At 41.8% G+C, this 15,566-nt stretch overlaps 1 protein-coding gene across 12 annotated transcripts in view; it reads left to right on the forward strand.

Moving 5' to 3' along the window:
- Nucleotides 1-4,411: 4,411 nt before the first annotated feature.
- GRIK2 (glutamate ionotropic receptor kainate type subunit 2) overlaps nt 4,412-15,566 on the forward strand; it is a 723,627-nt gene continuing 712,472 nt past the window's right edge. For 8 of the 12 annotated variants that reach the window (XR_006263929.1, XM_043439135.1, XM_043439142.1 and 5 more), the window contains exons 1-2: nt 9,758-9,885; nt 15,022-15,428. Coding sequence is in view for 11 of the 12 variants with exons in the window: in XM_043439135.1 (XP_043295070.1) it covers nt 15,314-15,428 (115 nt within the window). In the remaining variant the exon portion in view is untranslated. Of the gene's footprint in view, nt 4,544-9,757; nt 9,886-10,594; nt 10,619-12,833; nt 12,956-15,021; nt 15,429-15,566 lie in introns of those variants that run through there. The other 4 variants (XM_043439137.1, XM_043439136.1, XM_043439138.1 and 1 more) reach the window with 4 other exon arrangements.

The raw sequence follows: 15,566 nt of genomic DNA on the forward strand, positions 1-15,566 counted from the left end.
CAGTGGAGTTGAAAGTTAGGGTTCTTTTCTGTTTAAAAGCTATGTCGACCAGGAAAATACAAGAATCAGCAATTGTTTTATTTGTTTTCTGCATGAAACACTGTAGGAAAACTGACATATAAATAAGACATTTCAACAATATGAGAGATAAAGCCTTGAAAATTAGTTTAGTTTCAAAATGTTTCAGAGTTGTCCTTCTGAAAAAAAACTACTTTTTTTTTCTAAAAAACTACTTTTATAGAAAATAGGGCAACACTATTTTGAAGCTGCGCTGATAGTACTGATGTGAAACCAAGCATATTATCAAATATACACTTGGCCAACAGAAGGCCTCCTATCAACCTGGTACCTTTCATTTTCAAAATGGTCTTTCTTTCTTATTAAAGTCACTCCTAGGGAGTAGAGTGAAAGAGTCTGAACTTCAGAGGTAAGCAAAACTATGCTCAACAATCATGAGTAGACTGAGGAACTGAATACCCTTCAATTCCAGTCTCTATACCTTCTTTGCAGGATTGCTTTAGGCAGATTTAGTGAGATAAATATGCAAAACACCTATTGGAGTGCCTCCATATAACATATAGTAGGTTGGGCAAAAAGTTTGGATTTTCCCATAAGATGGAATGGAAAAAACTGAATGAACTTTTTGGCCAACTCAACATTTAACAAAATTTGTTTTTTGTTTTTTTTTTTAACTTCTTCAATCTTAAAACCAGTAAAAGGACCAAAAAAAAAAGTAATACTGTAAGTTCGCCATCAGATTTTATAGGGGAAACTTAAATATGGAACTCCTGCCAGGGTTACACAGCGATAAATGAGTAATCTTGGGGAAAAGGAGAAAGAATTAGAATATAAGAGCTGGTCCAATAATTTTGCCTTAGGGACAGCAAAGGGTCCAATGCACTGCTGATGTATGCATTAAAAGACCTGGCTCTTCTGAGCACAGTCAGATGGAATCACTATCTTCCAGGATTGTCCAGTCACTAGCAAAACAGAGGCTTACTTATGAAACTTGACCATCTGCAGTGATCATTCCTTGTATCTAATTGGTAAATTCTATCTCAGAAGAAAAAAGTCAGTTTTAAAGTTTATAACTTTGGGGAATAATTTTGTAATATTTCAGCTAGTAATTATGCATGGACACAAAAAAATATGTGATCCATAGTATACTATATAATGTGGTGCTTTACATGTTAGAAATTATAATTTTTACAATTAAATTATTTACATTTTTCAAAATACTTGTGAGACAATAAGACTTCTTCAGTAAATCTCAATTTGATAGCACATACAAAGACTTTTTCTAAATAAGATCACATTCATAGTTCTAGGTAGATATGAATTTTAGGGAGACACTATTCAATCCATATATCCCAGTTCTATGATTTTCTCTAGAAATGTTTATTACTTGGGTCCAAATGCTAAATGAGTTAATGAGTTAATCAGGGCGATATTTATAAAAATTATTATGGTACCACTTCCTATACACATTAACTGTAGACACAAATTATTAAATTAGTGTTTTTAGTGATTTTTGCTAAATGAACAAAATTTATCTCTTTATATAGAATATTTGTTTTCAAGTTAGATTATGAGTTCTGCATGTTTCTAATGATTTTGAATGAAAGATAAAAGCAAAGAACTATATTTTTTTACAGCTCAGTTTTTGATTTCAGAAACATTTCATCATCTGGATAATGGTCAAACTCTGGAGGCCTGGGTACTGCTCCCATTTCACCAGTGACTATGATGTGATCCTGGGTCTGTCAAGAAACTATCAGGTTTTTAAAAATTTCATCTCCTCATAGATTTCAAAATACTAATAAATCCCTCCTCCAGAGTTTACAAATAAGTAGGCAGAAGCATACAGGAATTAACTGAGTTACAAAGACATTATATTTAAATAGAGGTTCAGCTGGTGGAACTCTTAGTTCAGTGTTGTTTTTGCTATGCATACAATTGTTCTAAAACTTTTGCTCCTCATTTGTAAAAATGAGGAGAATATATCCTGTGATTGTTTTTGTGCCTGCTCAATCACATCGGACTCTGCAACTCCATGGACTGTAGCCCACCAGGCTCCTCTGACCATGGGATTTTTCAGTCAAGAATACCTGAGTGGGTTGCCATTTCCTTTTCCAGGGGATCTTCCCAACCCAGCCAGGGATCCAACCGGCGTCTCCTGCACCTCCTGCATTGGCAGGAGAATTCTTTACCATTGAGCCACCTGGGATCATGTAAGAATCAGATCATGAGAGTCCCTTGGATTGCAATGAGGTCAAACCAGTCAATCCTAAAGGAAATCAGTCCTGAATATTCACTGGAAGGACTGATGCTGAAGCTGAAGCTCCAATACTTTGGCCACCTGATGGAAGAACTGACTCATTTGAAAAGACCCCGATGCTGGGAAAGACTGAAGACAGGAGGAGAAGGGGATGACAGAGGATGAGATGGTTGGATGGCATCACTGACTTGATGGACATGAGTTTGAGCAAACTCCAGGAGTTGGTGATGGACAGGGAAGCTTAGCCTACTGCAGTCCATGGGGTCACAAAGAGTCAGAATGACTGAGCAACTGAACGGAACTGAGCCACCTGGGAAGTGGTAACTCTCTTTAATGGTTATTTTAAGTATAGAATGAGGAGAAATAAATGAAAAATATTTGCAAATTCTAGATTCTCCCTTATGGCTGAGACCATTTTCCAACAATTCTGGTTTCTGACACTTGGACCTTGACTCTGAAGTCCCTTATTGTAGTGAAATAGATACAGTAAAGTACATATAAACATGAAATCTATGTCTTAATTTAAAATTAGTGAATAGTGGAAAATATTATAGAAATCACTACATTTCTTCTGTTTTATCCCCCAAAATAGCAATTTTAATTATCAGCTATCATCAGAAATGTTTCCATATCACAGATTCTTTTCTTCCGTTTTCCTAATTACAGTATATATGTATCTAGTATTGTAGAAAGTTAGCAATTTGTCAGCCTAGAATAGCAAACAGAATATCAGGGACAGTGTGTTTGAGCACATTTCCAGTTTGTAAGCAAGTCTTGGTTGGATAGCTCTGTTTGTGAAGTAGAAATATGGTCAACAGACCCTTAGTCCCTACAGTCCACAGAGAAGACTAAATCTGCTTCTGATTCTTACATGATCATCTACACAAAATATTGATACAGTTAAGTGATGCATTGCTGTTCATCCCTTTGTACTCAAATTTCATGTATATTTACAAAGGGACACTGATCTGGAAGCAGATCGAGACAGTTATCTTAATATATTAAAAGTTGTTGGCACAATAGATTGCAAAATAAGTTTATTTTCCAATTCTCACACTTTCCATTTGTATACAGAGTTTGGACCTACATTTTGATCCTAGCCTCTAGTCTATTCATTTTCTTTCCATTTTAAGCTTAATTTACAGAATTAAAAACCATGTAATTTACAGATCCTAAAACCCGAATTCTATTACTTCTGTTGTGTGCTCTCCTACAATGCATGTCCAAACAATGCCAACAACTCGATCCAACAGTCTGTGTGATCCTTTGGTTGGAAGGAGTGTGAAAGGTAGGAGGTCAGCAGTGTCCATATTCTTAATGAATGTCAGCCCTTGAAGCTGGGCTCACCTGCAGTAAGAGATTCAAAAGCTGCTAATTAGCATCACTGCATTAAAGCAGAAGAGGAAAAATCTATTGGGACCCTGGTCATTTCCTCTATAACAGCTTTCTACAGCCTGAATGACCTCTCTAGGCAGGACCCGTTACAGAGACAATAATTCTGTATCTAACAACTTCTTTTATGATGAACTGAATCAATCAGAATGTTTTACTGCAAAATGAAAATTAAATATAAAGCCCTGTTCAACATTCTGAATCTAGTTTACAAAGTTTGCTTGAATACAAGCAAATATACAAGTGAACAATATCTTATCATTGGAACAACTCAGGAACACGATGTTCTTGGAGAATGCTGGACTGCTATAAAGTCAGAAAGTTAGAATAAACTCTGGCAGGTATAGCTTCTTTCATAGAGGGAACAGCTAGGAAGGTATTATCATTAAGGACAAATGGTTATTACTAGAAGTGTCTTTATCGTTAGTTCTCACTTATTGCAAGAACTACTCTCTTGGCAAAGGATAGACTTTAGTTTCTGTTGAGAACACTCTTAAGGGATCAGATCAAATTCTGGGTTTTTTCCTTGGACTCTAACAAAGGTTGAGAAATGCCCTCTGCTTGCTTTTAAGCTGGCTTCCCCTCTGAGAGGCAGCTGCTTCTGGTTTCTGGCTCCGGATGAATCCTTCACTCAGGGGGTTGCTGAGGAAGCAGATCTGCTCAATCTGAGTTACTGCGTATTCTCCAGCCCTCCATATTCCCAACCTAAACTGTTGGGCTTTACCCCTCACAGCTGAGTAACAACACCTCGGGATAAGAGAGAGCTGGGCAGATACTGCTTTGTTCTGCCTGCCTGTTCTCTTGTACCAGCAAGAACAATAAACTACAAAGTTGTGAATCCCAGTTTTGCCTTCACTATTTGTTTGTCCATAGGTAAGTTATGTACTTTTCTATATTTTAGTTTTATTATCCTTAAAACAGTAACTATACTTTTGACAAGATTGTTCAAAGAGAAATATGTGATATTTTATGTGAAACATTTTGGAATAGGGTAGGACTTGTATGGGCTTCCCAGGTGTCACTAGTGGCAAAGAACTTTCCTGACAATGCAGGAGAGGTAGGAGAAGTGGGTTCGCTCCCTGGGTCAGGAAGATCCCTGGGAGGAGGGTATAGCAACCCACTCCAGTATTCTTGCCTGGAGAATCCCATGGACAGAGGAGCCCGGTGAGCTATAGTTCACAGGGTCATTAAGAGTCAGACTGGACTGAAGCAAAAATTAGCATGCATGCACATGTGCACAGGACTTATATAAATAGCTATTTCCCCCCTCTGAAACCTTTTATTAAGCTTCCAAGAAATAGGAGAGATTAATGGTAGGTGGGGAATAGTCCTGAGGATTTGTGTTGGCAGTTCCTTCATGATATGATCAATTAAGATGCTGTTTTTTGAAGAAGCATGTACTTCTGTCCCTGTGTGCCTGTCCCACCCAGAGTGGGACCCCCCTCTCTACCTGTCCGCATGCCTACGGATCTTCAGAGTTTCTTCCCTCCTTAGTCGCAGGTGGGATGGGGAGTCTAACAAGAAATATTTTCTAGTACAATGCCTCTCTACTAGATGCCACTTGTGTGCCAATACATTCCAACTTTTATAACAGTGCTCTCTACAAAAGAAGGAGCAAGAATGTCATGGTCTTGCTAATAGAAGTGACTGTGTGCCTTTAGAAATATCTTGCAAAGTATCTTGCCTACATTTTTCCTCATTGTCTTGTCTTCATTTCCTTAAAACATAATAACATAATTCAACAAATACATGCTAAGATAATTAATAAATAAGTTAGCTAGGGGTTGAAGAAGGACTTGGCCAGTTAGAGATTGGAGAGGGGAGGGGACAATGATAGTGAGGAGGATGAGGGGAGACAGTACAAAGTAACCTTAAGAACCTAAAACTTAAATTAGTAGGAAGGGTGCATGAGAATCCTTGGAATACTTACAGATTTATAGTCATCTAAGTAGAGTACTTGAGGAATACTTTGGTCTTGGTACTATTTCAGGAGTCCAGGCAGAAGTGAAATGACTAAGTGAGCAAATTTTGACACAGAAAGTTGGAATGCATTATGTGTGTAAGATGCGAAATGGAAATAGATTTATACATGAAGTAATAAACTGACTATAAAAGTAGAAGAATGAGTCATTTCAGGTGACTTGGAGGTCTCATTTATGTGTTGAGTCTGGATATGGTCACATCCAGAATAAAGAGGATCAGTTGTATGTTTTAGACGCCTAGTGAGATGGGAAAGTGCATTGGAGGAGGTACTTAGACCTCTCTGCCATCTTTTCCTTTCTGGAGGGTGAAGGGGTATCTCCTCCAGAAAAAATAGCAGGTAAAATCCTTGAGAGTTCAGAGGTCTGGCAATAATGACCTTTTCTGACCCACACTTTCATAGGCAGATGTTAAAACAGGGGTCCAGAACAACCCCACAAAATAGCAGGCAAAAGCCTTGAGAGTTCAGAGGTCTGGCCATAATGACCTTCTTTGACCCACACTTTCATAGGCAGAAGTTAAAACAGGGATCCAGAACAACCCCACACACTCACCACAACCTTAGCATCATAATATGCCTTGGAGATCATTAGGCTTAACCCCCACTTGCCTTTTCTCACTTTTTATAGCGTCTTTACAAGAAGCCTGGGGCTTCCAGGTTATTCTGTATCACTTCTCATCTCTATATTGCTGTGTACATCTCCAAATCCCAAACATTTCCACTGTTCCCCTTGGAACTCTTAGTCTGGATACTAGGTATCCAGATGTATAACTATCCTTAACCCACAGTCTGACTCTGACTAAGTATGTTTGTTTAGATTTCATCATCTGAAAAATTATGTTGTTGGACTAGGTTGGTGGTTCTTAGCCTGGGGTTGAGGGGCTCATAAGCCTTCAGTGGGCTTCAGGTGCTATGTGCATCTCTTATATTGTATGCAAGATTTCGAGGCTATGTGCCCAAGTGTACATTTTTTCCCACATACCAAGATCTGTGACCCTGAAATGGCGTAGAAGTCCCTGAAGTTCCTTACAGTCCTAACTTCATGTGATTCTGACTTTTGAAGGTGGATGGCAGAGGACAGGCTGATATTGCCCTGCACAACTAGGAGGCTGTCTCAGTCCTGCTACATCCTGAGTTATTCACCCCTCTTTTCTCACTTTGGTTTATATCACTTGTAAAATGAAGGCACTGGACTAGATTATTCAAACAGTATCTTCCGATTGAATGAATATATGTAATTCAAACAAACCAGGCCAACACAAAGAAACAAAACCTGGTAGTAAGCTTGGAAATTCAGTGATCCCTGCTGAGTCCTCAGGAGTTAAAATCCCAGACATGCTAATATTCTAAGAGCATTTTGAGAAGGAAGATGGAGAAGTGGTTCCTTTATTCAATTCACGCTGAGGGACTCAGCTACCTTCTCAAAGATGGGAGATCAGGTCTTCAGGATGACTGGGAATGACTTTCTCCAGAGAGACTTGGGATCTGATATCTTAAAGTTTATCTTCATAAATCCTGACATAAATTATGGAAAAGATATTACAGTGTTGGAGAATTTATTTTGAAGGTTTAAATGGCTGTGTATAGGCTAAAGTTCCCCTGTGAGTCCGCTTTTCTCATTCGAATCCAGATAACATTTTATTTAGAAAAGGAATTTGGCACAACTTGCATAATTTTGATTTGTTTCACTTTTCTCGCAGCTCTCTCCTCCTGCCCCTCACAATGCCTATTTTTTTCTGTCTTTATGCGTGTGTCCCAATTGCTCTGGAAAAGAAATTCACGACCAGGTTGGAAAAGAAATTTACAACTAGGTTCTAAGAACACACATAGCACAGATGCCACCTCTCCTTCCCCAGAAACAATGTGGTCTTGGGGACAACAAGGTGGAAGCGGGAGACAGCCCAGGAATCCCTTATTCTTTCACTCAGCACCTACTGCATGCCAGAGCCTATGCTTATCACAGTCAGATGAGGCACACTCCCTCCTCTGCATTCTCAGAGTCACAACAAAACAAAGCCGGATCCTTCTGCCCAGGGATTTGCCGCAGAATCTTCTCTGTGTCCAGTGTTTCGCTCCTCCCTCCCCTGGAAGTGGGGAGGCCAGTCCTGTGATGACAAGGAAAGTGTCTTTGGCCAGTGGACAAGTTGTCTTCACTACTCCTGTGAGGCAGTGGGGTTGAATGGGATATTTTACTGGGCCTGGCCCGAACTTGGCTGTACCCCGAGGGCCCATTAGGCTGCAGGTCACAGCAGCTGGAGCCCAGGCGCCCAGAGTCGGTCACGCGTCTGTGCTGCCCGCTCCAGGAGGCACAATGGAGTCATTGACTATTTATTTACTCCGTACAACAAGGCCGCTGTTGACTTAATTACGGGAGCCTCCCTTTCACCCTAGGGATCTTTAAATGACTAACTGGACGCTACATTGCCACGAACTCATCTCTCCTTAACTTCTTTAAAACCCGAGTGTTCCCTGCCTGGGCGTGGGCAATAGGCATGCTGGGAACAGGAGGGCCTGCAGTGGTGACCCCGGGTGGAATGGTGGTTTTGCTTGAGAGCCGGATAGCGTTTGTCAGGAGGAAGTTTCTGAGAGCTTCAGGACTGGGCTGAGTCAGGCGCTAGCCCCAGGGTGTGGAGGGGCACAGGGCTGCGTCAGGAGCCACAGGCGAGGGGTTCACTCCACCAGAACTGCAAGAAAGGAAGCAGCAAAAGGACCCAGGCTTGTCTCCAGCTCAGACAGCGAGACCTTTGGGGTGCAGGGTCTCTCTACTTCCGGAGCTTAGGAATCAGAGAGTGGAGTGTCCCCAGGGATGAGGGCAGCTCCACGGGATCTCACCAGGCCCCCTCCTTACACTGCCGGTTTGCAAACTGTCTCCCGGCCCAGCGCGCTCGGCCTGCTGCGGCTCATCCTCTCTTAAACTTCCCAGCGAATCCCGGCTGCTTGCCAACTTTCTCTGGGGGCAACTTGCAAAGTCTCTGCTCTAGTTAATATTGTAGGGCCGAGGATAAAATAGCGACGGTATTGAATAGATGTTGACTTTTCCGACCCAGAGGAGTGGAAATCGGGAATTGTTTGCAGAAGCTAATCGTTTCTACTCAGAAGCTGGGGGAGCCGGGTTTGCTCGCCGCCGGCGGCCCCTCCCTAGAAGCCGGGCTTCGGCAGAAGTCTCGGAAATTCAGGCACCCCTCCCCAATTCGGGCCTATTTAAGAAGTCTATTAGAGATTTTAGACCGGCGGCCGCCAGGCCTGGAAGGCTCCCCTTGGCTTCTTTCGCCAGTCTTTGAGTCTGAGACCAACCGTTCGGCGCCCACCAGATCTTGAACCCAACTTCCTTCTGCGATTTATCTGGATTGGGAGGTCAGGGACCTCGGAGGAAAGTAGGCGTCTGCCACTGAGGCTCCAGACGGGCTCAGAGACTGTCCGCTGGCCCTCCTGCCCCCAGCCCCCGACTCTCGGGACTGTCCTGTTTTCAGAGATGGAGGCGGGGAGATGGGCGCCGTGACGGCAGGTCTAACGGGGTACGGGTCCCCGGGGGAAGCCCATTGGTAGGGTGCGCTTGAGGTGGAGGTGGGGGTGAGGCGCAGGTCAGGGTTTTTCTCATAGGGAAATGACAGAAGTTGGACTAAGAGGGCCACTTTGGAGACTACCAGCTTGCTCCCCAAATCCTGGCAGCAGAGTAGATCCGTTGCTATGGTTTCGGAGAGGTATAAAAGCCACCACCCAGAACCAAACGCGCGCGAGCTCCTTCTACCTGTTGTCCACCACCCAGGGCCAGGCAAATCCCTTGGCGATTTGCACCACTCCCTAACCAAGCATCACGTTTCCAGTCGCCCCATCTGAGTAGGCAGGCGTATACGGTGGGGGAAGTCCAGGCCGGGGAGTTCATGATGTCCAAGTGTGTGTGGGCGCCCCGAATTTTCTCACCTTAGCTCCTACGGTCCAGGGGCGAGCGCTGCGCCCTGGCGGCCGCGGCGGCCCGGAGCGTGCAGGGGCCGCGGGGAATAGAGCGCGGCGCCTTTAAAGCAAGAGGCGAGGAACCCCCGCCAGGAGGCGTGTCTGTCTCCGCCGCCGCCGCGGCTCCGCGGTCTTCGTCTCCGCCGCCGCCGTCACTCGCGCTCGGCGCCCGCGGCTGCGCTGCTCTGTCCAGGAGCCTGGGACTTCCCGCCTGACCTCCTCCGGCTGCTCCTCCCCGAGGACCACCCCTCCCCCTCCCCGCCCACCTCGCCCCCAGCGAAAGGTAAGGGCTTCCCTCGGGTGGGCTCCGCTCCGGGCTGCCTCCGGAGACGTCTGTTCCCACGAGGACAGGAGAGACCCGGGGTGGGCGAGGGGCATTTTCCGCCTGGAGAGGAAGAAGACGCGGTGGAGCCCGGTGCTCTCGGGGCACCCGCTGGACCGACTAGCTGCGAGAGGCTTTGTCCCGCTCGCCTCAGCCAATTCCCGTCAAGGATGCGACTGGTTCGGTTGGCTGCAGGCGCTCGCGTTCTCCCTATAAAATAATTTAATAAGTGGACGTGTCAGGAAGTGGCCTCAGCTACTGGGACTCACGCGAGGCGAAGAGAGACAGATGGCAAGAAGCTGTGTGTCCGCCTGCGGGTCTGACCAACTCCCCAGCCTCCCTTCCATCCACCCATTCATCTATTAACCCTGCTCCTTAATTCCGTGCTGAGGAAGTACAGACATTCATTTTAACCGGTGCCAGCACCAAGAGCCTCTGAAAAAACTCAGAGGGTGTCCCATTAGGGTGAGGGGAGTGGTGTTACCAGGGTGGATCATAAACGTCAAGAACTTTTAGTGACTCTCATCCTCTGATATTTTTACCTTCAAAGAGTTCTTTACTAAACCAGGGGACCTAGCTGAGGCATCTTAGAAAATGATTTCCAATTTAGGGACTAGGAGAGGTTAGAAAACTTAAACTACTATCTTGATGGTAACGCACAGATTATCTTCTCTCCTTTCTTCATCTTCATGCTGTAAGTATCATGTCATCAGAAATTACCTTATGGATTGATGGTTATTTTAATTTCACAACAGATCATGATTCATTTGAATCTTAGTTTGTAGTTTAGCTGCTGAAGATAGGCACTGATATTTCAATCTTGATTTGTATAAGTTCATTACCTTGTAACTTTTTATATAAATCATTCCTGTAACCACCAAAGCAGCTTCCAGTGGCCCTAGGAACTTATTAAACAAAATGAATCACACAGAGGGAAGGTGTTAGAGAAATAAATGATGCTAGAAATCTTACCTGTTTTCTTCTATTTAAACCCATTAAAGATTACACAGTTCTGAAATTTTTTTAAAAAGGTTCCAGGTCATGTAAATCTATTCCAATTCAGTTTCTTAATTAAGATACACTTCTTTTCTCATCTAAAAATTAATTAAGCTCTAAATGTCATTAATCATCAATGCAGCAGAATGTTGGTGTAACAGCTGAAATGTGTTCAGAATCACAAGGGATTGCATAGCATAGCACTCATAGTTAGGAAGGGTGAAGTGCAAATATGCAACAGTGTGGTTTTAACTGATATCAGCTCTGACATTATTCTCTGGCACCTCTAATGCCATGGGTGAACAGACTGTTTATTTTAGCTTAGCTGCAATACAACAGGCCACATGCATGGAAGAATAGGTCAGGTGTTACTATAAGATGAGGTTTTTCAAATGTCACATATCAGCAGAACTTCAGTGACAAGTCAAGTGGAATTCTTAGAAAAAAATTCCATGTGAAAAACTGAAATATAGATATAACGTGAAAGAACCTTTGAAAAACACCTTTGAAATTCAAGTTGTCCTGGGATATGTATTTGCTATTTCTTGCAAAAGGTAGAGGCATTGTCTTTTTAAACCTTGTGCTGTAAGGATTATTACACATTTGTACATGCCCCAGCAGGTGGCAGCTAACTAGAATAAGATTCATTTTCACTGGGAGAATAGAAAACTAAAATTGCTTCTCAAGTAATAGTGCCCAAGAATAAGAGGTCATTAGTGTCAGTAAATATAAAAATAGAGTAAAAGATGAAGCTAATGACTTTTTGTTGTTGTTGTTATTGGAACAAGCTCTGGGTGAACATGGAATGCATTTTGTTCTTTGCTAATTTATCATGGGCTTGATATCTTTCATGCTAGCCTTCTATCTGTGTGGTTTCTTTTTTCTTTTCTTTTTTAGGCTTACTTTTAGACACAGCTCCTCTGTGTATGTGTGTATATGTGTGTGCGTTTGCAGTTTGTCGTCTCTGCTTTGACCTTGGAACCTACAGAGCTTTGGCTTCTGAAAGTAAAGGTTGCCATATGGTTAAAATGAGAAAAAAAGCAATCAAAACCATGGAATAAGGTGTATAAACCTCAGAATTACTAAATATATATGACTGTCTGACACCACTAGCATTTTTTTTCTTTTGAGGAGCAAATTACAAATTTAAAAAAAGAGTTAAATATGATCAGTAAATACTATGTAATGACTCTATCAATTCTTCATATAGACCCGAAACTATGATGTATGGAATCAGTATTGTGGAGAAACTTGTAATAACTTCAGAATTGCCATACTATAAGGCATCTTCTACACCATCAAATCATTTTGTTCTAATATTGGGGAGGTAATTTTAGGGGTTTTATTGTTGTTGTTGTTGTTTTTGCCCCAGGAGTGAGTGAAGTTTAATGAGAAAGAATGAGAATTAGTCTGATAACCCTGTAACAGATGGAAATCTGAAGGTGAAGAATTCTAAAGCGATAATTATACATTTTAGAAATGTCTTTAGCCACTGAACACTGACAGAATTATTCAGTGTTCTGAATTTTGGTGGTCTCTCAGGCAGTTTTCTGTACTGAGAAACAAGTAGTTTAGTGCTCATGAGGGGACTCACAGTTAATGTAAATGAATGGCTTTTGTAGTAGTATGCCTTGGAAAGGGATGGCTATTGGCACATCCTGGGTATGCTAAGCAATCCCCATTAAGTCACACTGACATATATACACAACACAGTTGACAAAATAGTCTTCTTGACAATGTGAACAATGTAATAATTCAAGCTCCCAGAATCTGTATAGTAGAAATATGCACATTGTCACTTCCAATGGTACATTACCCATTCAATGTACTACTTTCACTGTACTGCTCCAAAATAAATCTACGTCTGAAGCGCTGTCCGAGGTACTGAAGAAAGGCCGTCTCTTGTCTTGCAGAAGTTCAATTGGACAGGTGGAGTTGCTGTCTGTGGTGTTGAAGTCTTTCAGATTAGCTGATAGATGTAAATGAACCTAATTTAGCATATGTGCAAAATTGGTTCTTTGGGGACCAATTAATGGTAAGAAAATTTTGCGATAGACTTTTTACTGCCTAATTTACTATGTAAGAACTTCATGAATCTGGAAGCTTGATCTTTCGGTACAGCTAGACACCCAATAAATAATCTCATGAAACCTAAATAGTTTAGGATGCTAGTTTTAAGTAGAAAAGTTGCAACTGTAATATCAAATGCCATTATGTTAACAGAATATATGAACAAGGAGTTATGGTACATTTTGTTTTCTCAAGTTCCATTAAATGCTAACTGTACTGCAAAACTGCAGTATTTTGATTAGCCACATCAGAACAGGCTATTTTTAGGTAGAAGATATCAGTTATATTGAAATAAATAATAAGAATTTTTTTTTGCCCTGGCAATCATTATTATCTCTCCTAGGATCAAACAGAAGAAGACAAATAGAGTGGAATAAATGAGACAGCAAATACAAGACAGGGCATGTGGGGCTGCACATGCTTTACAAGAGATATTTTAAACATGGACTGAAGGAGTCGCTAGATACCCTTGGTTTTAGCACAAGGTGTTCCCTTTAAAGTGCTCAAATAGTCAGATTATTTGATTGAATCACCTGCTACACTGCAGAACTAGCCATTCATGATACTTATTTTTGACACTGCAGATATGCCTCCATTAAAAAAAAAAAATCAATGCCCACCTAATGCCTTTGCAGAATGTAGGTTTATTTTTTTTTTTAGAATGTAGGTTTATTTTCAAATCAGCATTTTAAACTATCTTAAGAAAAATAGATTTAAAACAGATTTAAGAAATCTTGCTATCTAGAAGAAATACTTCTCATATCACTCATTTAAAAATGAGGTATTCTTCAAATATGATATGATCTTATAACTTTTCCTAAGGGTTAACATATGTCCTCTTAGTTGGTTATGAAAAAGACATTACTTTTAAGGTAGAGTTTCAGCAATTTGCCTTTTGGGCTTCCTATCACTTAAAAATATTAATATATAGTAATATATTTATCACTGTCCAATTTATTTTCACTTACTAATGTAACTATTATGGTTGGATATTTTACCTATATGCATAGAGGACAGCTAAAATACAAAAGAAAATATAATTATGTACTTTTTTCCTTGAATAAATTGTGAAAGCCAAGACAGTAACTGTCTGGGGATGCTAATTATTCTTATCAGAACACTAGAAAATAATAAGGTATTTTTAGACAAAACCATGACACTCAATATCGCTTAAGCTACAATTCCATATTTCATGTCTTCAAGAAAAAGATATTCAGAAAATCAAAGTGAGAAGAAATTTGGGCACAAATTATTGAAGCCTTTGGAGTTTGCTGCACCATTTCAAATATCACTGTATTTTAATATATTCACAATTATTTTAAGATAAGGTAAAACATGGGTGGGGAAATATGATTCCTTCATTTTATTTCAACATTTCCTCCCTAAAAGTCCACTTGCAGAAATGTATTTTTATTGCTAGGTAGTAATCAAAGAATGTCTCACTCAAGTTTTTAAAGACTATCTTTACCTCTCCAATAGGATTTCAGTCTATATTAATGCCTAGGCAAAATTCTAAAAGTATAAAAAGACCCTCCTTTAGCCTAAAAATAAGTTACATTTGCAGTAAATTTCTCTGTTTTAGACCACTTCTTTATTTACAACTCCTAGGCAAAGTGACTTTGACTTAGGTTGTCATTTATTAAAATTCATCAGTTGATGGAGGAAGTCCACTTGCATGCCTCAGTCACTATCTTAGTAAAGACTTTTACTGGAAATAAAAGCACTTTTTTTCTCCACGTAAATAAATCCAACTTCCTCCTTGCAACTCAAGGTGGGCGACCAGACTGGTTGCATAATAGATATTGGGAAGCTCACTGGCAGGAAGCCTTAAGAGGCAAGCAGCTATCTCAATTTTTCTCACTTAATCTTGGCTTCACGTCAGAAGCTGTGCAGCAGTGCAGTAGAATAGGGCCTGGCGAAACCTTTGCGAGCAAAGCGCCTTTTGTGTTGGGACCGTGGATCGCTCCCGGCGCCTCGGCGGTTTCCAAGGCTGGATTTCCTATTGATTTTCCTCCTCCTCTGCTTCCCCAGGCTCGCGCGGCCGGACATTGTGGGTGTGCGTGCTGGCTTTCTCCCGGATGCTCCCCGACTAACATGGATGTCCCACCATCCCTTGCAGTGGAAGGTTGCTCCTTGGCGCAGTGAGTGAAGAACATGCAGCGATTGCTAATGGGTTTGGGAAGCGGAGACTCCTTCCTCTCTCTGTGACCATGCCGTGATCGTGTCTGCGGCCGCCACTCGACGCATCCTCATTCTTACCCAAACCGGGAGCCTAACGCTAGATCGGGGAAGTGGGTGCCGCGCGTGTGGACACAGAAACACCATGAAGATTATTTCCCCGGTTCTAAGTAATCCAGTCTTCAGGCGCACCATTAAACTCCTGCTCTGCTTACTGTGGATTGGATATTCTCAAGGAACCACACATGTATTAAGATTTGGTAAGATTCCCCATCCCTCTCCATCGCCTGCTAGCCGGCTCAGAGGCAGCCGGATGTAAACAGGCGTGTTGGCTCTGCTAGGCGGGTGGGCTCGGTACATTGCGACCTGTTCCCTGCTCCGATGCTTCCCGGGGTTTG

Source organism: Cervus canadensis, chromosome 20 (genome assembly GCF_019320065.1).
Source record: "Cervus canadensis isolate Bull #8, Minnesota chromosome 20, ASM1932006v1, whole genome shotgun sequence".
In the NCBI taxonomy this organism is placed as follows: domain Eukaryota; kingdom Metazoa; phylum Chordata; class Mammalia; order Artiodactyla; family Cervidae; genus Cervus; species Cervus canadensis.